The sequence below is a fragment of the Gouania willdenowi genome, chromosome 9 (genome assembly GCF_900634775.1).
Source record: "Gouania willdenowi chromosome 9, fGouWil2.1, whole genome shotgun sequence".
NCBI lineage: Eukaryota > Metazoa > Chordata > Actinopteri > Blenniiformes > Gobiesocidae > Gouania > Gouania willdenowi.
This window is the reverse complement of record NC_041052.1, coordinates 40,896,429-40,920,852: the sequence shown is the minus strand read 5'-3', so window position 1 is coordinate 40,920,852 and position 24,424 is coordinate 40,896,429. Positions and strand designations below refer to the sequence as shown.

General features: G+C 33.2%; 2 protein-coding genes across 6 annotated transcripts in view; both read right to left on the bottom strand.

The window, feature by feature from the left end:
- Positions 1-1,090: 1,090 nt before the first annotated feature.
- On the bottom strand, positions 1,091-2,412 carry LOC114470126 (serine/threonine-protein kinase pim-2-like). Its single transcript, XM_028458137.1, has one exon. The coding sequence runs from the start codon at positions 2,399-2,401 to the stop codon at positions 1,091-1,093; it is 1,311 nt and encodes a 436-aa protein (XP_028313938.1). The 5' UTR covers positions 2,402-2,412.
- Positions 2,413-10,871: 8,459 nt separating this feature from the next.
- The window catches only part of fam189a2 (family with sequence similarity 189 member A2), a 30,565-nt gene continuing 17,012 nt past the window's right edge, over positions 10,872-24,424 (bottom strand). For all 5 annotated transcript variants that reach the window (XM_028456488.1, XM_028456487.1, XM_028456485.1 and 2 more), the window contains 2 exons: positions 12,016-12,359; positions 10,872-11,356 (listed from right to left, as the gene is read on the bottom strand). In XM_028456488.1, coding sequence (XP_028312289.1) covers positions 11,096-11,356; positions 12,016-12,359 — 605 coding nt within the window. In that variant the 3' untranslated portion in view covers positions 10,872-11,095. The remainder of the gene's footprint in view (positions 11,357-12,015; positions 12,360-24,424) is intronic.

The window sequence follows — 24,424 nt, the reverse complement described above, 5'->3', positions numbered from 1 at the left end:
CTTTAGATGATCTAAGGGCCCTGATAATGTTTTTAACTTTTGGTCTCAGTTATGTTTGAAATGGAAAGGGATTGTGTTACAGATTAACTTTGGCTTCCTTAAGAAGTTTCAATTGAAATTCATTTCCATTTGTTTACATTTATTCTTGTGGTGATCACCTGTCATTTTTTTTTTTAATTTGGTCCCAAATCATTTTAGAATTTCCTCGCACCGAATTCAATGCTGCAACAAAGAAATTGGCTTTTCTCATTTCTTTCACCACCTTGTTTCTCAGTGAGACAAACTAAAGCCTGGATCCAGTTCTGACAGCCACCTTTAAGGCCTTGTCCCGTTCTTTCAGTACATTTAGAAAATATTCATTTAACCAAGGAAGACAGTTCTTCTTGGCCTTTAATTTATATTTTTGGGTAAATGTGGTAATAATTTCATGATTTTTGTCTGAAAAATTTGAACAGTCATGGTCTAAATCAAATCCATTGATCAATTCATCCCAATTTGTTTGTTGGATTTCATTTTTGAAGTTTTTTTGTTCATGTTTAGGTATTCTTAAAAATTCAGTAGCAGCCAGTGGTCATTTAATTTTCTAGACACCATTATAAAATTGTGATCAGACAATCCAGTGAGCATATTAAATGACTTCATGATCCTTTCTGGCCTATTAGTAAAAGCTAAGTCAGTTTGAGTGACTTTGTAATTCTTGTTGGGCCATTAATTACCTGAGTCATGTTCATTTCATCCACAACCTTTTTCAAACTTCTCCTTCCTTGGTTAACATCCCAATTTATGTTTAAGTCACCCATAATTATTACCTCTTTGCTATGATTTCATTGTTTTAGTAACAATTCTAGTTTCTCATAAAAATCAACATTTAATGTAAATAACTAAAGTAAAAGACATTTGCAGTGACATGGTTACATTTAAGCAAAGAAATTCCAATTTATTGTCATTTGTGACTTTTATTTCATTACATTTAAAAGTGTCTTTTGCTTAAATCATAACTCCACCTCCTTGGTGGTGTTATGATTTACATGACGGAGCACCCTCGGTGTCTGCCACGTTGAAAACAACTTTTAGGTTTGTGGGGACCAGTTCACTCCAGCCAGGGATGTAGAAGTAGATCCTCTAAGGTTGGACGTTGATTTGGGTCCAAGGCCAGACACTGGCTCAAGAAGTCATTGCATCCCTTCGATACATTCTTCAGGAGTTCTTTGTCTTTTTTTATGTAAACCGATGTTTTGAAACAGACCATGGTACAGATCATATGTAGCATGACTCCGATTTGCCATACAGTCATTGCCTCAGCCTTGTAAGCTTCCTTATGAATGTGTTCTGGTGGTGCATAGTCTAGAGTTCCATAGAAGTACCTGAAGGGCTCGTTTTCTACGAAATCCCCAAATCCAAAGTCTATGACTCTGATCTCAGGAGTTCCTTTGCTCCTATTAACGAGGATGTTTTCCAGCTTCAAGTCCCGGTGGAAGACGCCATTTTTGTGCATTAGCAATGCGGCGTTGATGATCTGTTTGAAGATGACCTTGACCTTGTCCTCTGGTATATGATTTACTTCAAATAAGTAATCAAACCCATCCACTGTGTCCGGCGGTCGTTCCATGACGATAATCACCTCCGTCTCCAGGTGAAAGACGTCCATGAGGCCAATCACGGCGGGATTTTCAAAGCTGCCGTCGCAGAGTCGACCGGCCGCCTGCTCCATGAGGAACACCTCCAAGATCTCATCATAAACATTACCCTGACAGTTCACTTTCACAAGCTGCACGTCCTTCTTGGAGATATGTTTAATGGCCACAGGTGTAGAAGTGGACCGACGTTCTCCAGCGTAAACCTGTGAAAATCCACCTTCACCGAGCAGTTTCTCTTCTTTGTACCTGCTTGTGAACTCCTCGCTGCTCCTCAGGACAGCTGAATTGTGGTGGAATGTTGTTTTCATGGCATCAGGGTGATGACAAGAATATTCCAGCACTTTAAGGAAAGAGTCATTCAAGTCTGTTGAAGATACATTAGAGTTTGAACCAGTGGAAGATGAAGGAAAAGACGGTATCGTTGCCCAGGTCAAAGTATTTGGATTTATGATGGTCCTACTACAACCAAACCCTGATGAATCTGAAGATATGTTTGACAAGTCTGGAAACAAGATGTCCTGACTGAATATTTCTTTGTCTTCAGTGTCTCCCTCATGGTGCTCATCTTCCTCCTGCTGTGGTATCTGCTGTGGGATGCAGCTCCGCTCCACATCTTTGGATTTGTCCTTTTTAAACTTTTGGAAAAACTTCCTAAAGTGTCTTTTAGTGCTAAAAAAAGCCCTATGTAAAAATGATGGATTTTTGTTATTTTTATTATTTCTATTAATGTTTTTTTTGAAAAGTTTCCTCACACAGCCAAACATGGTGACAGAAAAATTAGGACTAAATGAACATAAAAGGCAACAAAGATCCACAATGACATCACAGAACATACGCATCAAAGGCCGACTGTTGATGATGTCATAGGTTCATTTCCTGTGAGCTTATTTCCTGATAAATAATGTAAATAAAAACAACAAAATGACTAAGATCACACAATAAACAACTCAAACACAAAATGACTCCATTAAGACATAAAATAACAAAAACACAAAACAGGCTGAGGCAGAAAATTATCCTCAATTATTTTTAAACATGTATTTATTTTACATGTATCTTACAGACTTAATTTGCACTGAATGTGAAAATAACTAGTCCTTTGTAACAAAGTAACTTACCCAACACTGCATGTAAGTTACCAATGCAATAATATGCCTTGATCAACTTTAAATCATCTAAAACCCAGTGGTGGGCCGTCAGGGCCAGCAAGGCCTTCTCTGCTGGCCTAAACATAATCAGAAAATAAATGTAATTTTAATATATTTTTTTTTCATAAATATGTATTACATTATTCCTCGTAGTCTTTTCTCTTCATTTCATAGCTTTCCTCTTGGTTGCGCTGCTTCCAGGATTGTATATTTATCTTATAGCTTTCATCCAATCATATTTGAGCTGTTACGTGTTGCCAGGCTCCACGAAATCTTCCCGAGGCCTTCAGAATTAACATTGGGGGCGTCTGTACACTTAAATGAACTGAAACAGACATTGTGATAACCAATCAGATTTCGAGTTGGCGACATCAGGGCCAGTTAGCAGGTCTCACGTTCAACGTGACACGTTCTGACGTTCACGTCCTCTGATGGATACGCACTAGTGAGAGGCAGCGCTATGCAGTAGCGTGATGTTAACCAAATAAAAGCTGGTGTCCCGTTAGGTCGTCCAACCCCCGCGCTAGCTAACCTGTTCCAGCCGGGAAAAGGGTTTGTGCGCCACTTTCAAAGCAGCAGCTACGAGCGGTATCTCTGGCTCACAGGTTCAGAGAGACTCTGCTTTCAGCACTAGCCTCCATGTCGATAGAAAAGGACTTATTGGTGGAACTGAGACGGACAGATAAACTGTACAACAGTCATTGAAGTCTTCTTGAGGAGAGAAAGGAGGATAGATTTTGTGTTCAAATAAGCGGGGATAGTCGTTTTGGTGAGTACAAAGCTTTTTTTTTTCCTGTCTTTTTGTGATTTTATTTCGTAAGCCCTGTCTGGACGGTCTGGCGGAGCGGTCTGCGCCGGGTGCAGCCTGTGCTTTACCGTCGAGACAGAGCCCATAATGTGCCGGTACCTGGCGCACCTGTGACTTCAGTGAAGGGACTGAATTGTTTTGCTTTAATCTATATCAAACGTTCAAGGAGTAGCTACACCATTTCACCACTGTCGGAGATGAATGAATGAAACTGCTTTACGGGTGCGACAATGTGCTGTTTAGTGGACTTTTGTAGACTAATTGCCTTTTATTTTTAAGTTGTGACAGTATCCAAGCGATCATATAACTTTTACTTTACTACTCTTAATTGTTAATACGGATGTATTGATTTTAAATGCTCCGGAAATATAGTTGTACTGGACGATGTTTGTTTCTGTATAAATGTATGGTTTCTAGAGACATGGCGTCATAATGATGGTATTAAGAGGTGGATTCATTCAGTGTAGGACATCACTGAAGGCTTAGGTGTGAAATGCACGGCTCGCCACTGCTAAAACCCATATCTTATGATATGCAGACATATTATCAGATTACACCTGACATAAAACAGACACTTTGTGGTTCAAGACATTTTTAGCCTCATTATGTTTCAACATATTTCATTCACCTAGGAATGCTTTGTATGATTGTACATGTGTATGTCTACAACAGTATGTACAGTAGTTTTATTTCTTTTCTTCTTGAAATGTAGCAATTTCATAAAATCCTACTTAATTTGGATTAATGTTGATTTGTGAGTGGAAGATGAGTGTGAGCTCTTACAGTAAATTAAAGTAGATAAAAAAAGGCAGTCTTTATTAAAGAGTGGTATAATTCCGACTAGATAATTATTATAACGCTAAATTTGAAAAAAGTTGTGATTCATTTTGGGTAAATGATTTAGCCAAGGAGGAGTCTGAAGTGTTAAAGCAGGAATGCTAAAAACTAGGGATGTAACGATTAATCGTAAGGCAGTTAAAAATCGATTCACGTTTGATATCGATTTTCTGAAAATTGAATCGCAGTACTTTTTTTAACCAGCAGAGGGCATCCACGCGTGTAGGCCGCGGGCGGAGTCTGCCAATACTTTCTTTCTGGCCGCCTTCTACTCTTAAATATGTTAATAAATGATTCCTTACCCCTTTAGCACCGAAAGAATATCTGTAATATTACTTGAATATCTGTAAAAGTCTCGTTTTTCTATTAGCTCTGTCTGCTAGCATAGCTTCTCTTCTTCACTGCTAGAATAGCTGCATGCCAACCGACCACTGTGTTACCAGCGCCCTCTGCTGGTCCAAACAAATATGACGTAAATCAGTACAATCACGTTTTTTTGTTTTTTTTTAAGTCCAATTGTTAAGGCACAAAATACATTTTCAGTTGCACTTTTAAAAAGAAAAAGAACTATTATGCAGTTTTGCATTGTTTATTATAGAACCAGAATTTAAATTAATAGGCTTCATTTTCATTTGTATTATTCCTTTATTTATTTCATTCAAGATTTATTTTTAGTTAAATTGCATTGTTTTGAATAGTTTATCAAGGAATTCTTTTGACAATGAAAAATAAAAGGAAAATAGAACCGTATTTTCTAGTTTTTTTCCCAAAAAAAAAATTTGTCTGCAGTCCCATTTTGTAAAATAAATCGTGAGAGAATCGTATCGTGAACCCAGTATCGTGAATCGAATCGTATCGGGAGTTGAGTGAATCGTTACATCCCTACTAAAAACTGTGAGCTGTTTACAGCCTAAGGTGTTCATCAGTGGCCTGATACCTCCAGTCTGCAAAGGAGATCTGAAATTCTCAAGGATTTACTCTCCGAATAAATTTTTGTCTTCGGCTTGTGCTGCCTTTTCACTAAATTTTATAGAACATTTTCCTATTTTTTGGGAACGCCGTCATCTTTTTAGAGCAGATGGACTGTGTCTAAACAAGGCTGGAGTAAAACTCTTCACATCCAACTTGTTTTACTTCACCAGTCACACTGCTATCAGTCCTGATCAAGACAGAGGACAACATGTACCATCGGAGAGCAAAACAACAAGGAAAGAACATGGAGTCGATGAGCTTCCAGCAAGAAATCAAAATCACCAAAATGAAGAGGTCAACCCAACCCCACATCTCAGGACCCACCTGCTTCACCCCAAAATTCACCTACTTCCACCTCATCCAGCTTCTCTCCTACCCCTGCCTTCCTGGATTTAACTGCCCAGATGAACGAGCTGGTTCTGGCTCGAACAAGACTAACACCACACCCTTTACCCCACCATGGTCCTATCTTATCTCCTCTAAAGAACCAATCTGCACCACCCATCCCTCCTCGATGATACCAGGCCAAGGATCACTCTTCTCCTCAGGCCAGCTGTGTTCAAATTAGAACGACACAGGTCTAATGTGTGCTGGGTCTAGACTGCAATAGCTCTATTTTTAGGAACAACCAGAAAAAGTCAGGGCCTTATGGAGTTAATGTAGCTTCTTTAATTCCTGTGGTGACAGGTAACACAGGTAAAATTGTTAAATTAAAGAAAAGCAAAAAGCTTTATAGAGATAAAAATTTGACTCCTATAACATGTCATCCAAAAAGTCCACCAGTGTCTCCAGTAAAGTCTTTAAAATGAGCTCTTCTTCATGTTAGATCTCTTGTTAACAAGTCACTACTAATTAATGATACTATTTTGACACATCACTTGGACTTTTTATTTCTTAATGAAACATGGTTGAATGATGGTATCAGTAATACTATTCTCAATGAAAGTGCACCACAAGACTTTATTTATTTCAATAAGTGTAACATCTGGTCCTCCTACTTCTGTGTGTTTAAAGAAAAGTTACATAAATGACAACACAAGTGCACAGTTTATGGAAGCCATTGCAATGACACCAACATTGAGTGCTGAGACAGTTGATGATTTTTTGGATGAGTTTAATACAAAAGTCTGTAATGTCATAGATGTGGTGGCTCCAATCAAAACTAAGAGAAAACCAAACACACAGAAAACAACTCGGAGGAGGACAGATAATGCAGAATTTGAAATCTGACTGTAGAAGACCTGAGCGTAAATGGAGATCAACAAAACTCCAAATTCATCTAGAACTATACAAAATAAGTCTGCGAAAATTCAATGATGGCTTGTTCAAAGCAAGACAGCAATACTTTTCTGAAATTATTGCCAAAAATGTCAACAACTCTCGCACGTTGTTTCAGATCAGATAAGTCCAACTACATGTACCCCCCGCATCCAGCCTCTGTAGGGATGCTGATGCTGATGCTGATGCTGATGCTGATGCTGGACTTGAAGCGTACTCCGAGCCCTACGACATCTACTCCCTCTCAGAGCACGTTTACGAGGAGATCTGTGACCCACCTGCTGTGAGCAGGAGGAAAATGACACCAGTGGTACCAGTGGTTCTGGTGGTGCTGATGCAGAGCTCAGAGACAGTCTCAGTGCACAGAGTGTTATAAACAGCACTGAGAGGCAGACTGAGGGCAGCTCAGAGGATTCTACAGCAGACAGGAGCAGTCAGGAGAAAAAAGACGCCATATCACTAGCTATCAAAGACATAAAGGAGGCCATAGAGGAGGTGAAGACCAGAGCAGTCAGATCTCCTTACACCCCCGACGAGCCAAAAGAACCCATCTGGGTGATGAGACAGGACCTGAGCCCTACAGCTGAGTGTGACCTCCAGCCATCACCAGGAGGCGATGTAAGTGTTCTCAGTTACAAACACTAACACCTCATTCCCAGGGTCACTACTGTTGGTTTGTGGGTAGAGGTGGACTGGCCGTCTGGCATACTGGACAACGTCTCGATGGGCCAGTCCGGTCCACGACGTTTTTTGTTTTTTTTTCTTACAAATGAGTGGAGGCAGACATGGTTACAGGTGGCCAAAAATGGTCCAAAAGTGGCAAAAACGTGGCAAGGAGTGAAAAGTGATTAAAATAGGCCAAAAGCAGTTAAGAGTGCAGCCAAAAATGGCAAATAAAGAGGAACCAGATGGTAACGTCAAAAGGTAGCTTAAATGGGCAAAATGTGGCAAACAATAGTTAAAAAGGGCAAAAATGTAAGAAAAAAATGAATAAAGTGGTATTTATTGGGCAAAAGTTAGCTTATTTGGATGAAAAGTGGCCAAAAACTTAAAGAAAAGACAAAAATGGGATAAAAGTGTCAAAAAGAACTTGCAAAAATGGACAAAAATAGGGAAAAAATGGATATTTATTAGCAATAGGTAGCTAAAGTATGAAAAAAGACAAGGAAGGAAGTTGCAAAATGGTCAAAGGAAATAGGTAAAAAGGGATTAAAACTTTCCCCTTTTAAGGTTTTCTGTGGGAATAATAATTAAAATTGAGACATACAGAACCACATGTTGAGCATCACTGACTTAATAACAGCTTCCACATGGTGTCACTGATAATGTAGTGGGCTGGTCTGGATAGAAAATGTTTGTTTATTGTTATTTAATGAATTAAATATATAGAACGTCTCCAGATTCACACCAACCACAATGTGTGTAACATATACAATAATTAATGATAAAATGAGGCCGGCGGCCGCTTTCTGCTTCATTTTAGCTGCAGTACCAAAACATGAACTGATGAAATCCAAAATGCAGCTTGAAATGTTCAGAACCTCCTGTTACTTAAAGAATGAGAGAGTAAAGTAGCTCAAATTAAGCAGTGTTATTATTTATGATGTTCTACATGATATATGATACAACACTGGATTCATGTGCTTTAATATGTGAAATACACTTTAACATGGAGGGATAGACTTGCTGTAAATCACTAAGTTAGACACAGGTAGGATAGAATAAAATGATACATGAGGATGAAAAGCATTTAAAAGTCCAACAACGTAGATTATGGTATTAGAAGAAACTTTATTCCACCTTCACTGAACGCTGAATGCATGCACACTCCCAGCTGCTGGTGGACGCTGATTTTGTCAGGGAGGGAGGAACAGATTGGAACAACAACCGCTCAATCCACTGCTTTATATCCAGACAAGCGCACACTGAGTGCAGTGTTTGCTGGTTCTCTGTTCCAGTTACTTGTTTTCTCTGTGCATCACTACAAACAACAGACTTGAGTTTCAGTTTCAGTTTAGTTTATTTCAATAGGAGACAGTGAAATTTAATAAAACACATCATTAAACATGAGTAAAAAAGCCAGAATTAGCCACGGAGGCTATTTTTTTATCTGTAGTCCCCTGGCCATGATGTTAAAAAAGCAAATAAAATATATTAACGTGACAAACATACATGATAGAAAAAATAGCTCACAGTTAATGATGCAGGTGTAAAAAGCCCTGTATGTGCTCTGCTGTTTAACAGTCTCTGGTTCCTCTAACGGACCAGACGGACTGACTGAAGGTGCTTTTACGCAGAGGGATCACACAGTCACCTCTGACAGAGCCTCTAGTGAGCCGCTCACTACTGTTCCTCTGACTAATGAGACCTGCACAGGGGAACAGGAGCCAAACTATGTGTTGCTTTGTACATCAAGCATAGATTTGCAAATTTGTAAAGATCTGACACTTTTAAAAAACTGCTGAAGACTACACTTTACAGTAAAGCTTTTAGTTACTGGATTTTAATTTTTATTCATCCTTTAATGTTGCTGTTCTTATGATATTTATGCACTCTTGTTTTATTATTCTATTGTGTTGTACTTGTACTCTTACCACAACTCTGTACAGCACTTTGTGATTTTATCTGCAAAAAGCGCTTTATAAATAAACTACTTACTTACTTAAAACATGTAATATTTTTTCACACATTCAGAATGGTGTTTTTTTAAATGACAAAACCCTATTAATTTGTTAAAATAAGGAATGCAAAATAGGCTTTTTGATGGGTTTGCACTTTCTATTAACATTGAGTTGATGTTCATACAAAAATACCATCGTTACTCTGATACTGTTATAACCTATCTATCACTGTAGGTCTACACTGTTATAACCTATCTATCACTGTATGTCTACACTGTTATAACCTATCTATCACTGTATGTCTACACTGTTATAACCTATCTATCACTGTAGGTCTACACTGTTATAACCTATCTATCACTGTAGGTCTACACTGTTATAACCTATCTATCACTGTAGGTCTACACTGTTATAACCTATCTATCACTGTATGTCTACACTGTTATAACCTATCTATCACTGTATGTCTACACTGTTATAACCTATCTATCACTGTAGGTCTACACTGTTATAACCTATCTATCACTGTAGGTCTACACTGTTATTACCTATCTATCACTGTAGGTCTACACTGTTATTACCTATCTATCACTGTAGGTCTACACTGTTATAACCTATCTATCACTGTAGGTCTACACTGTTATAACCTATCTATCACTGTAGGTCTACACTGTTATAACCTATCTATCACTGTAGGTCTACACTGTTATTACCTATCTATCACTGTATGTCTACACTGTTATTACCTATCTATCACTGTAGGTCTACACTGTTATAACCTATCTATCACTGTATGTCTACACTGTTATAACCTATCTATCACTGTAGGTCTACACTGTTATAACCTATCTATCACTGTAGGTCTACACTGTTATTACCTATCTATCACTGTAGGTCTACACTGTTATTACCTATCTATCACTGTAGGTCTACACTGTTATAACCTATCTATCACTGTAGGTCTACACTGTTATAACCTATCTATCACTGTAGGTCTACACTGTTATAACCTATCTATCACTGTAGGTCTATACTGTTATAACCTATCTATCACTGTAGGTCTACACTGTTATAACCTATCTATCACTGTAGGTCTATATTGTTAATCTAGGTCTGATGGATGAACCAATCATATTAGAACCACATGAATATATATATATATATATATATAGGTTATACTGTATGATGTAAATATAGGATTATTTGATAAAGTTTCATCACATTTTGGACTCTGAATCCACTTTTCTAACGGATCAGTTTAATCCAGATTTTTTGGATCAAAATAATCCCAATCCTACTAAAACGTTCTGGATAAACCCAAACCAAAGGTTTGATCTGGATCAAGACTAAGGTTGGATTACGTGATATAATCTGATTACGTAATCAGTTATTTTTCTTTTTTAAGATTTGATCCAATCCCTTATCCAGAAACTGAGATAAATACTTTTGAAAAACGGGGATAATTTAAACCCATGGAGTACAGTAACTCTAGAGTCGGACTAGAATCAATAACACGACTTTATACCAAATACATTTGTTTTCATCAGAAAAAAGTGATGTTGAGGTTTAGTTTGTTTTTCTTTCAGAAACACTTTATTAAAAACTTTCACACAAAACAACAGCATCACTGGTTCTCCACCAGTGTCTGAAATATAACGTTAAAATGTGAAACATGAATGATTAGCCAACGACATGAGGCCCAGCGTTAATAAAGCTTTTATAAAATGACATTCACACACACTCAGTCCAGATGTTACTGTAGTGTTACATCAGCATCAGTCAAACATCTGCTCCTCAGAGCTCCGTCTCTCTGGAAACTCCCACCAGGCTGTGGGCCCTCTCAGGATGCTCCACACGGGACCCCGACCTGGACCCCGTCCTCGAGGCCCCCCTGGGACCAGGTTTCCTGCTGCTCACGGGGCAGGTGTAGGAGCTGAGGTCTCCACAGCTGGACAGATGTAGTAGTCCAGCTGTTCTGTGGGGGCGCAGAGGGAATGTGTGGGAGTGCTGAGGGGGTTTAGGAGGACGGGACCCCAGAGCAGAATCTGTGAATGCCTGGAACGACACAGAGCAGAACTTTACACCTCTACAATAGAATACATGGTTAGATTATGGCAGTGTTTCTCAAATGGGGGTATGTGTACCCCTAGGGGTACGCGGTGGCACTACATGGGGTACTAGAGAGAGAGAGGGGGAAAATTAACAAAGGAAAGCATTAAAAACATGTTGTTTATCATGTTTTTTTTTCTTCCTATCATAAGTTTTTGATCGTGTTTGTTGTAAAAATAAAGATTATTGCAGTGATTCTCAACTGGTGGGTCAGGACCCAAAAGTGGGTCGCGGACAGCCGGTGAAAAATAAATGAATACTTAATGTCTCTTATGCTGGACTTGTCTTTTATTTTGAAATAAACTTTTCTTTGGACAGGCATGCTGTGAAATGCATGTAGCACCAGAAAATATATATAAGTATAAAAAAGATTATATATGTGTGTTTTCAACAGATATTTTTGGAAAACTAAATTTGTTGGTTGAATTCTAAAAAAAAGTGGGTCGCAATTTGATGATAATGATGACGATGATGCACACTGACTTTTTTTGCTAATTTATTTAGAGTTTTTTAAGAATTTTAACCTGGACTCAGACACTCAGCGCTCAGCCAGAGCAACAGAGTATAACAGAACTCATCTGATAGTAAAGTATGGTCCTCAGCACCTGCTCGATGTAGCTAGCACAACGTACAGCCTCCTCCATGTGCTCCTGGTCCGACTGCAGGACCGTCCGTATGCTGTCCACCAGCTCCTGGACCTCGGGGGCCAGGCCCCGAGCGGCCGGCTGCTCCAGGATCTTCCTGACCAAATGCTGCGTGTGCTGGTAGCTCTGGTAGTCCACCATGGAGGTGGGGCGGGGCCGGCGGGGGGTCCTACTGCGGTTTCTGTTCCATCGCAGTGTGACCTGTGCCTGGGGGGCCAGGGTGGGTGGAGCCTGGGGGGCCAGGGTGGGCTGGGAGGTCTGAGTAGATGAGTCGGCGGTTTGTGGAGGACTGGTGATGTTCTTCACTGCAGGGAGAAGAAAGTCAACATTTCAGTAAACACGTTCTACCCAGGGTTGGGCTCAATTATTATTATGTTTGTAATTGTATTTGAAAAAAATCTCTTGCTTTTGCAATTATAATTGAGTTGTAATTGAGTTCAGATAAAATCTGGAAAAACTGTCTGTGCAAAAGAATAAAAATAAATAAAAACCGTGGATTTTTTTTTTTTACTGAGATAAGGCTATCGACATCTTTAGACACTAAAAACTACTGTAAATATAATCCACATACTTAAAATGGGCAAAGAATGCAGTAAGGGTCATAAAAGGGCAAAAATCTCAAATTCAACCAACTTCAGACATAAGACTAAAGTAAGGCATAAAATTACAAAATTTTGGAAAGTTCTTCTTCTGAGATAAGGCTCTCATAAGACCCTAAAAACTAAAATATGATGAACACTTAAACTGGGGTGAAAATGCATTAAGGTAATTAAAAATAATGAAAAACACCCACATTTCTGAGGTTAATCTATATGTGTCCATACCTGCCTGTGATTGGCTGATCTCATCAGAACTCAGAAGCTAAGCAGGGCTGGACCTGGTTAGAACTAGGATGGAGACCACTGAGAATTCATGGTGTTACAGTGGTTTAGTGAGACTATAGTAAGGCATAAAAATGGAAAAATGTTGGAATTTATTTCACGAGATAAAAATGTTGAATTTTTTTCAAGATAAGACTATAGTAAGGCATTAAAATGAAAAAATGTTGGAATTTTTTATTGAGATAAGACTATAGTAAGGCATAAAAATGGAAAAATGTTGGAATTTATTTCACAAGATAAGACTATAGTAAGTCATAAAAATGGAAAAACGTTGGAATTTTTAAATGAGATAAGACAATGGTAAGGCATAAAAATGGAAAAATGTTGGATTTTCTTTCATAAGATAAGACTTTAGTAAGGCATAAAAATGGAAAAATGTTGGATTTTTTAAATGAGATAAGACTATAGTAAGGCATAAAAATGGACAATTTTGGATTTTTTAAATGAGATAAGACTATAGTAAGGCATAAAAATGGAAAAATTTGGATTTTTTTAAAGATAAGACTTCAGTAAGGCATAAGAATGGAAAAATGTTGGATTTTTTAAATGAGATAAGACTATGCTAAGGCATAAAAATGGATAAATGTTGGATTTTCTTTCATAAGATAAGACTATAGTAAGGCATAAAAATGGAAAAATGTTGGATTTTTAAAATGAGATAAGACTATGGTAAGGCATAAAAATGGATAAATGTTGGAATTTTTAAATGAGATAAGACAATGGTAAGGCATAAAAATGGAAAAATGTTGGATTTTCTTTCATAAGATAAGACTTTAGTAAGGCATAAAAATGGAAAAATGTTGGATTTTTTAAATGAGATAAGACTATAGTAAGGCATAAAAATGGACAATTTTGGATTTTTTAAATGAGATAAGACTATAGTAAGGCATAAAAATGGAAAAATTTGGATTTTTTTAAAGATAAGACTTCAGTAAGGCATAAGAATGGAAAAATGTTGGATTTTTTAAATGAGATAAGACTATGCTAAGGCATAAAAATGGATAAATGTTGGAATTTTTAAATGAGATAAGACAATGGAAAGGCATAAAAATGGAAAAATGTTGGATTTTCTTTCATAAGATAAGACTATAGTAAGGCATAAAAATGGAAAAATGTTGGATTTTTTTAAATGAGATAAGACTATAGTAAGGCATAAAAATGGACAAATTTGGATTTTTAAATGAGATAAGACTATAGTAAGGCATAAAAATGGAAAAATTTGGATTTTTTTAAAGAAAAGACTTCAGTAAGGCATAAGAATGGAAAAATGTTGGATTTTTTAAATGAGATAAGACTATGGTAAGGCATAAAAATGGATAAATGTTGGATTTTCTTTCATAAGATAAGACTATAGTAAGGCATAAAAATGGAAAAATGTTGGATTTTTAAAATGAGATAAGACTATGGTAAGGCATAAAAATGGATAAATGTTGGATTTTTAAAATGAGATAAGACTATGGTAAGGCATAAAAATGGATACATGTTGGATTTTCTTTCATAAGATAAGACTATAGTAAGGCATAAAAATGGAAAAATGTGAATTTTTTAAATGAAATAAGACTATAGTAAGGCATAAAAATGGAAAAATGTTGGATGATTTAAATGAGACAAGACTAAGGTAAGGCATAAAAATGGATAAATGTTGGATTTTCTTTCATAAGATAAGACTATAGCAAGGCATAAAAATGGAAAAATGTCAATTTTTTTTATTGAGATAAGACTATAGTAAGGCATAAAAATGGAAAAATGTGGATTTTTTTATTGAGATAAGACTATAGTAAGGCATAAAAATGGAAAAACGTTGGAATTTTTAAATGAGATAAGACAATGGTAAGGCATAAAAATGGATAAATATTGGATTTTCTTTCATAAGATAAGACTATAGTAAGACATAAAAATGGAAAAATTTAGATTTTTTTTAATGAAATAAGACTATAGTAAGGCATAAAAATGGAAAAGTATTGGATTTTCTTTCATGAGATAAGACTATAGTAAGGCATAAAAATGAAAAAAAATGTGGATTTTTTAAAAGATAAGACTATAGTAAGGCATAAAAATGGATAAATGTTGGATTTTCTTTCATAAGATAAGACTATAGTAAGGCATAAAAATGGAAAAATGTTGGATGATTTAAATGAGACAATACTAAGGTAAGGCATAAAAATGGATAAATGTTGGATTTTCTTTCATAAGATAAGACTATAGCAAGGCATAAAAATGGAAAAATGTCAAATTTTTTTTATTGAGATAAGACTATAGTAAGGCATAAAAATGGAAAAATGTGGATTTTTTTTAATGAGATAGAACTATAGTAAGGCATAAAAATGAAAAAAATTCGATTTTTTTAAAGATAAGACTTGAGTAAGACATAAAAAAGAAAAAAATGTTGGCATTTTTAACATAAGATAAGACTATTGTAAGTCATAAAAATGGAAAAACATTGGAATTTTTAAATGAGATAAGACAATGGTAAGGCATAAAAATGGATAAATGTTGGATTTTCTTTCATAAGATAAGACTATAGTAAGGCATAAAAATGGAAAAATGTGAATTTTTTAAATGAGATAAGACTATAGCAAGGCATAAAAATGGGAAAAAAATATTTTTCTGAGATAAGGCTCTCATAAGACCCTAAAAACTAAAATATGATGAACACTTAAACTGGGGTGAAAATGCATTAAGGTAATTAAAAATAATGAAAAACACCCACATTTCTGAGCTTAATCTATATGTGTCCATACCTGCCTGTGATTGGCTGATCTCATCAGAACTCAGAAGCTAAGCAGGGCTGGACCTGGTTAGAACTAGGATGGAGACCACTGAGAATTCATGGTGTTACAGTGGTTTAGTGAGACTATAGTAAGGCATAAAAATGGAACAGTGTTGGATTTTCTTTCATAAGATAAGACTATAGTAAGGCATAAAAATGGAAAAATGTTGGAAGATTTAAACAAGACAAGACTAAGGTAAGGCATAAAAATGGATAAATGTTGGATTTTCTTTCATAAGATAAGACTATAGCAAGGCATAAAAATGGAAAAATGTCAATTTTTTTTATTGAGATAAGACTTCAGTAAGGCATAAAAATGGAAAAATGTGGATTTTTTTAATGAGATAAGACTATGGTAAGGCATAAAAATGGAAAAATGTTGGAATTTATTTCACAAGATAAGACTATAGTAAGGCATAAAAATGGAAAAAATGTTGAATTTTTTTTAAGATAAGACTATAGTAAGGCATAAAAATGGAAAAATGTTGGATTTTCTTTCATAAGATAAGACTATAGTAAGGCATAAAAATGGAAAAATGTTGGATGATTTAAATGAGACAAGACTAAGGTAAGGCATAAAAATGGATAAATGTTGGATTTTCTTTCATAAGATGAGACTATAGCAAGGCATAAAAATGGAAAAATGTCAATTTTTTTAATGAGATAAGATTATAGTAAGGCATAAAAATGGAAAAATTTGGATTTTTTTAAAGATAAGACTTCAGTAAGGCATAAAAAAGAAAAAAATGTTGGCATTTTTAACATAAGATAAGACTATTGTAAGTCATAAAAATGGAAAAACGTTGGAATTTTTAAATGAGATAAGACAATGGTAAGGCATAAAAATGGAAAAATGTTGGATTTTCTTTCATAAGATAAGACTATAGTAAGGCATAAAAATGGAAAAATGTTGGATTTTTTAAATGAGATAAGACTATAGTAAGGCATAAAAATGGATAAATTTGGATTTTTTTAAAATGAGATAAGACTATAGTAAGGCATAAAAATGGAAAAATTTGGATTTTTTTAAAGATAAGACTTCAGTAAGGCATAAGAATGGAAAAATGTTGGATTTTTTAAATGAGATAAGACTATGGTAAGGCATAAAAATGGATAAATGTTGGATTTTCTTTCATAAGATAAGACTATAGTAAGGCATAAAAATGGAAAAATGTTGGATTTTTAAAATGAGATAAGACTATAGTAAGGCATAAAAATGGAAAAATGTTGGATTTTTAAAATGAGATAAGACTATGGTAAGGCATAAAAATGGAAAAATGTTGGATTTTCTTTCATAAGATAAGACTATAGTAAGGCATAAAAATGGAAAAATGTGAATTTTTTAAATGAAATAAGACTATAGCAAGGCATAAAAATGGAAAAAAAATATTTTTCTGAGATAAGGCTCTCATAAGACCCTAAAAACTAAAATATGATGAACACTTAAACTGGGGTGAAAATGCATTAAGGTAATTAAAAATAATGAAAAACACCCACATTTCTGAGGTTAATCTATATGTATCCATACCTGCCTGTGATTGGCTGATCTCATCAGAACTCAGAAGCTAAGCAGGGCTGGACCTGGTTAGAACTAGGATGGAGACCACTGAGAATTCATGGTGTTACAGTGGTTTAGTGAGACTATAGTAAGGCATAAAAAATGGAAAAATGTTGGAATTTATTTCACGAGATAAAAATGTTGAATTTTTTTCAAGATAAGACTATAGTAAGGCATTAAAATGAAAAAATGTTGGAATTTTTTATTGAGATAAGACTATAGTAAGGCATAAAAATGGATAAATGTTGGATTTTCTTTCATAAGATAAGGCTATAGTAAGGCATAAAAATGGAAAAATGTTGGATGATTTAAATGAGACAAGACTAAGGTAAGGCATAAAAATGGATAAATGTTGGATTTTCTTTCATAAGATAAGACTATAGCAAGGCATAAAAATGTAAAAATGTAAAAATTTTTTTATTGAGATAAGACTATAGTAAGGCATAAAAATGGAAAAATTTAGATTTTTTTTAATGAGATAAGACTATAGTAAGGCATAAAAATGGAACAATATTGGATTTTCTTTCATGAGATAAGACTATAGTAAGACATAAAAATGGAAAAAATGTTGAATTTTTTTGAAGATAAGATGATAGTAAGGCATAAAAATGAAAAAATTTGGATTTTTTTAATGAGATAAGACTATAGCAAGGCATAAAAATGGAAAAATGTTGGAATTTTTAACATAAGATAAGACTATTGTAAGTCATAAAAATGGAAAAACGTTGGAATTTTTAAATGAGATAAGACAATGGTAAGGCATAAAAATGGATAAATGTTGGATTTTCTTTCATAAGATAAGACTATAGTAAGGCATAAAAATGGAAAAATGTGAATTTTTTAAATGAGATAAGACTATAGCAAGGCATAAAAATGGGAAAAAAATATTTTTCTGAGATAAGGCTCTCATAAGACCCTAAAAACTAAAATATGATGAACACTTAAACTGGGGTGAAAATGCATTAAGGTAATTAAAAATAATGAAAAACACCCACATTTCTGAGGTTAATCTATATGTGTCCATACCTGCCTGTGATTGGCTGATCTCATCAGAACTCAGAAGCTAAGCAGGGCTGGACCTGGTTAGAACTAGGATGGAGACCACTGAGAATTCATGGTGTTACAGTGGTTTAGTGAGACTATAGTAAGGCATAAAAATGGAACAGTGTTGGATTTTCTTTCATAAGATAAGACTATAGTAAGGCATAAAAATGGAAAAATGTTGGAAGATTTAAACAAGACAAGACTAAGGTAAGGCATAAAAATGGATAAATGTTGGATTTTCTTTCATAAGATAAGACTATAGCAAGGCATAAAAATGGAAAAATGTCAATTTTTTTTTATTGAGATAAGACTTCAGTAAGGCATAAAAATGGAAAAATGTGGATTTTTTTAATGAGATAAGACTATGGTAAGGCATAAAAATGGAAAAATGTTGGAATTTATTTCACAAGATAAGACTATAGTAAGGCATAAAAATGGAAAAAATGTTGAATTTTTTTTAAGATAAGACTATAGTAAGGCATAAAAATGGAAAAATGTTGGATTTTCTTTCATAAGATAAGACTATAGTAAGGCATAAAAATGGAAAAATGTTGGATGATTTAAATGAGACAAGACTAAGGTAAGGCATAAAAATGGATAAATGTTGGATTTTCTTTCATAAGATGAGACTATAGCAAGGCATAAAAATGGAAAAATGTCAATTTTTTTAATGAGATAAGATTATAGTAAGGCATAAAAATGGAAAAATTTGGATTTTTTTAAAGATAAGACTTCAGTAAGGCATAAAAAAGAAAAAAATGTTGGCATTTTTAACATAAGATAAGACTATTGTAAGTCATAAAAATGGAAAAACGTTGGAATTTTTAAATGAGATAAGACAATGGTAAGGCATAAAAATGGAAAAATGTTGGATTTTCTTTCATAAGATAAGACTATAGTAAGGCATAAAAATGGAAAAATGTTGGATTTTTTAAATGAGATAAGACTATAGTAAGGCATAAAAATGGATAAATTTGGATTTTTTTAAAATGAGATAAGACTATAGTAAGGCATAAAAATGGAAAAATTTGGATTTTTTTAAAGATAAGACTTCAGTAAGGCATAAGAATGGAAAAATGTTGGATTTTTTAAATGAGATAAGACTATGGTAAGGCATAAAAATGGATAAATGTTGGATTTTCTTTCATAAGATAAGACTATAGTAAGGCATAAAAATGGAAAAATGTTGGATTTTTAAAATGAGATAAGACTATGGTAAGGCATAAAAATGGATAAATGTTGGATTTTTAAAATGAGATAAGACTATGGTAAGGCATAAAAATGGAAAAATGTTGGATTTTCTTTCATAAGATAAGACTATAGTAAGGCATAAAAATGGAAAAATGTGAATTTTTTAAATGAAATAAGACTATAGCAAGGCATAAAAATGGAAAAAAAATATTTTTCTGAGATAAGGCTCTCATAAGACCCTAAAAACTAAAATATGATGAACACTTAAACTGGGGTGAAAATGCATTAAGGTAATTAAAAATAATGAAAAACACCCACATTTCTGAGGTTAATCTATATGTATCCATACCTGCCTGTGATTGGCTGATCTCATCAGAACTCAGAAGCTAAGCAGGGCTGGACCTGGTTAGAACTAGGATGGAGACCACTGAGAATTCATGGTGTTACAGTGGTTTAGTGAGACTATAGTAAGGCATAAAAATGGAAAAATGTTGGAATTTATTTCACGAGATAAAAATGTTGAATTTTTTTCAAGATAAGACTATAGTAAGGCATTAAAATGAAAAAATGTTGGAATTTTTTATTGAGATAAGACTATAGTAAGGCATAAAAATGGATAAATGTTGGATTTTCTTTCATAAGATAAGGCTATAGTAAGGCATAAAAATGGAAAAATGTTGGATGATTTAAATGAGACAAGACTAAGGTAAGGCATAAAAATGGATAAATGTTGGATTTTCTTTCATAAGATAAGACTATAGCAAGGCATAAAAATGTAAAAATGTAAAATTTTTTTTATTGAGATAAGACTATAGTAAGGCATAAAAATGGAAAAATTTAGATTTTTTTTAATGAGATAAGACTATAGTAAGGCATAAAAATGGAACAATATTGGATTTTCTTTCATGAGATAAGACTATAGTAAGACATAAAAATGGAAAAAATGTTGAATTTTTTTGAAGATAAGATGATAGTAAGGCATAAAAATGAAAAAATTTGGATTTTTTTAATGAGATAAGACTATAGCAAGGCATAAAAATGGAAAAATGTTGGAATTTTTAACATAAGATAAGACTATTGTAAGTCATAAAAATGGAAAAACGTTGGAATTTTTAAATGAGATAAGACAATGGTAAGGCATAAAAATGGATAAATGTTGGATTTTCTTTCATAAGATAAGACTATAGCAAGGCATAAAAATGGAAAAAAAATATTTTTCTGAGATAAGGCTCTCATAAGACCCTAAAAACTAAAATATGATGAACACTTAAACTGGGGTGAAAATGCATTAAGGTAATTAAAAATAATGAAAAACACCCACATTTCTGAGGTTAATCTATATGTATCCATACCTGCCTGTGATTGGCTGATCTCATCAGAACTCAGAAGCTAAGCAGGGCTGGACCTGGTTAGAACTAGGATGGAGACCACTGAGAATTCATGGTGTTACAGTGGTTTAGTGAGACTATAGTAAGGCATAAAAATGGAACAGTGTTGGATTTTCTTTCATAAGATAAGACTATAGTAAGGCATAAAAATGGAAAAATGTTGGAAGATTTAAACAAGACAAGACTAAGGTAAGGCATAAAAATGGATAAATGTTGGATTTTCTTTCATAAGATAAGACTATAGCAAGGCATAAAAATGGAAAAATGTCAATTTTTTTTATTGAGATAAGACTTCAGTAAGGCATAAAAATGGAAAAATGTGGATTTTTTTAATGAGATAAGACTATGGTAAGGCATAAAAATGGAAAAATGTTGGAATTTATTTCACAAGATAAGACTATAGTAAGGCATAAAAATGGAAAAAAATGTTGAATTTTTTTTAAGATAAGACTATAGTAAGGCATAAAAATGGAAAAATGTTGGATTTTCTTTCATAAGATAAGACTATAGTAAGGCATAAAAATGGAAAAATGTTGGATGATTTAAATGAGACAAGACTAAGGTAAGGCATAAAAATGGATAAATGTTGGATTTTCTTTCATAAGATGAGACTATAGCAAGGCATAAAAATGGAAAAATGTCAATTTTTTTAATGAGATAAGATTATAGTAAGGCATAAAAATGGAAAAATTTGGATTTTTTTAAAGATAAGACTTCAGTAAGGCATAAAAAAGAAAAAAATGTTGGCATTTTTAACATAAGATAAGACTATTGTAAGTCATAAAAATGGAAAAATGTGGATTTTTTTATTGAGATAAGACTATAGTAAGGCATAAAAATGGATAAATATTGGATTTTCTTTCATAAGATAAGACTATAGTAAGACATAAAAATGGAAAAATTTAGATTTTTTTTAATGAGATAAGACTATAGTAAGGCATAAAAATGGAAAAATATTGGATTTTCTTTCATGAGATAAGACTATAGTAAGACATAAAAATGGAAAAATGTTGGATGATTTAAATAAGACAAGACTAAGGTAAGGCATAAAAATGGATAAATGTTGGATTTTCTTTCATAAGATAAGACTATAGCAAGGCATAAAAATGGAAAAATGTCAATTTTTTTTATTGAGATAAGACTATAGTAAGGCATAAAAATGGAAAAATGTGAATTTTTTAATGAGATAAGACTATGGTAAGGCATAAAAATGGATAAATGTTGGATTTTCTTTCATAAGATAAGACTATAGTAAGGCATAAAAATGGAAAAAATGTTGAACTTTTTTTAACACAAGACTATAGTAAGGCATTAAAATGAAAAAAATTTGGAATTTTTTAATGAGAAGACTATAGTAAGGCATAAAAATGGATAAATGTTGGATTTTCTTTCATAAGATAAGACTATAGCAAGGCATAAAAATGGAAAAATGTCAATTTTTTTTTATTGAGATAAGATTATAGTAAGGCATAAAAATGAAAAAATGTGGATTTTTTTAATGAGATAAGACTATAGTAAGGCATAAAAAAGAAAAAAATGTTGGCATTTTTAACATAAGACTATTGTAAGTCATAAAAATGGAAAAACGTTGGAATTATTAAATGAGATAAGACATTGGTAAGGCATAAAAATGGATAAATGTTGGATTTTCTTTCATAAGATAAGACTATAGTAAGGCATAAAAATGGAAAAATATTGGATTTTCTTTCATGAAATAAGACTATAGTAAGACATAAAAATGGAAAAAATGTTGGATTTTTTTTAAGATAAGATGATAGTAAGGCATAAAAATGAAAAAATTTGGATATTTTTAATGAGATAAGACTAAAACAAGGCATAAAAATAGAAAAATGTTGGAATTTTTTAAATAAAATAAGACTATAGTAAGGCATAAAAATGGATAAATGTTGGATTTTTTAAATGAGATAAGACTATGGTAAGGCATAAAAATGGATAAATGTTGGATTTTCTTTCATAAGATAAGACTATAGTAAGGCATAAAAATGAAAAAAATGTGATTTTTTTAATGAGATAAGACTATAGCAAGGCATGAAAATGGACAAATGTTGTTTTTTTATATGAGATAAGACTATAGCAAGGCATAAAAATGGAAAAATGTGAATTTTTTTAATGAGATAAGACTATAGTAAAGCATAAAAATGGAAAAATGTGGATTTTTTTTAAAGATAAGACTTCAGTAAGGCATAAAAAAGAAAAAAATGTTGGATTTTTTTCCATAAAATAAGACTATAGTAAGGCATAAAAATGGAAAAATATTGGATGATTTAAATGAGATAAAACTATGGTAAGGCATAAAAATGGATAAATGTTGGATTTTCTTTCATAAGATAAGACTATAGCAAGGCATAAAAATGGATAAATGTTGGATTTTCTTTCATAAGATAAGACTATAGCAAGGCATAAAAATGGATAAATGTTGGATTTTCTTTCATAAGATAAGACTATAGTAAGGCATAAAAATGGAAAAATGTTGGATTTTTTAAATGAGATAAGACTATAGAAAGGCATAAAAATGGAAAAATGTGAATTGTTTTATTGAGATCAGACTATAGTAAGGCATAAAAATGGAAACATTTGGATTTTCTTTCATAAGATAAGACTATAGCAAGGCAAAAAAATGGAAAAATGTTGGAATTTTTAAAATAAAATAAGGCTATAGTAAGACATAAAAATGGAAAAAATGTTGGATTTTTTTAAAGATAAGACTATAGTAAGGCATAAAAATGGAAAAATGTGAATTGTTTTATTGAGATCAGACTATAGTAAGGCATAAAAATGGAAAAATTTGGATTTTCTTTCATAAGATAAGACTATAGTAAGGCATAAAAATGGAAAATTTTGGATTTTCTTTCATAAGATAAGACTATAGTAGGGCATAAAAATGGAAAAATGTTGGATTTTTTAAATGAGATAAGACTATGGTAAGGCATAAAAATGGATAAATGTTGGATTTTCTTTCATAAGATAAGACTATAGCAAGGCAAAAAAATGGAAAAATGTTGGAATTTTTAAAATAAAATAAGGCTATAGTAAGACATAAAAATGGAAAAAATGTTGGATTTTTTTAAAGATAAGACTATAGTAAGGCATAAAAATGGAAAAATGTTGGATTTTTTATTGAGATCAGACTATGGTAAGGCATAAAAATGGAAAAGTTTGGATTTTCTTTCATAAGATAAGACTATAGTAAGGCATAAAAATGGAAAAATTTGGATTTTCTTTCATAAGATAAGACTATAGTAGGGCATAAAAATGGAAAAATGTTGGATTTTTTAAATGAGATAAGACTATGGTAAGGCATAAAAATGGATAAATGTTGGATTTTCTTTCATAAGATAAGACTATAGCAAGGCAAAAAAATGGAAAAATGTTGGAATTTTTAAAATAAAATAAGGCTATAGTAAGACATAAAAATGGAAAAAATGTTGGATTTTTTTAAAGATAAGACTATAGTAAGGCATAAAAATGGAAAAATGTTGGATTTTTTAAATGAGATAAAACTATGGTAAGGCATAAA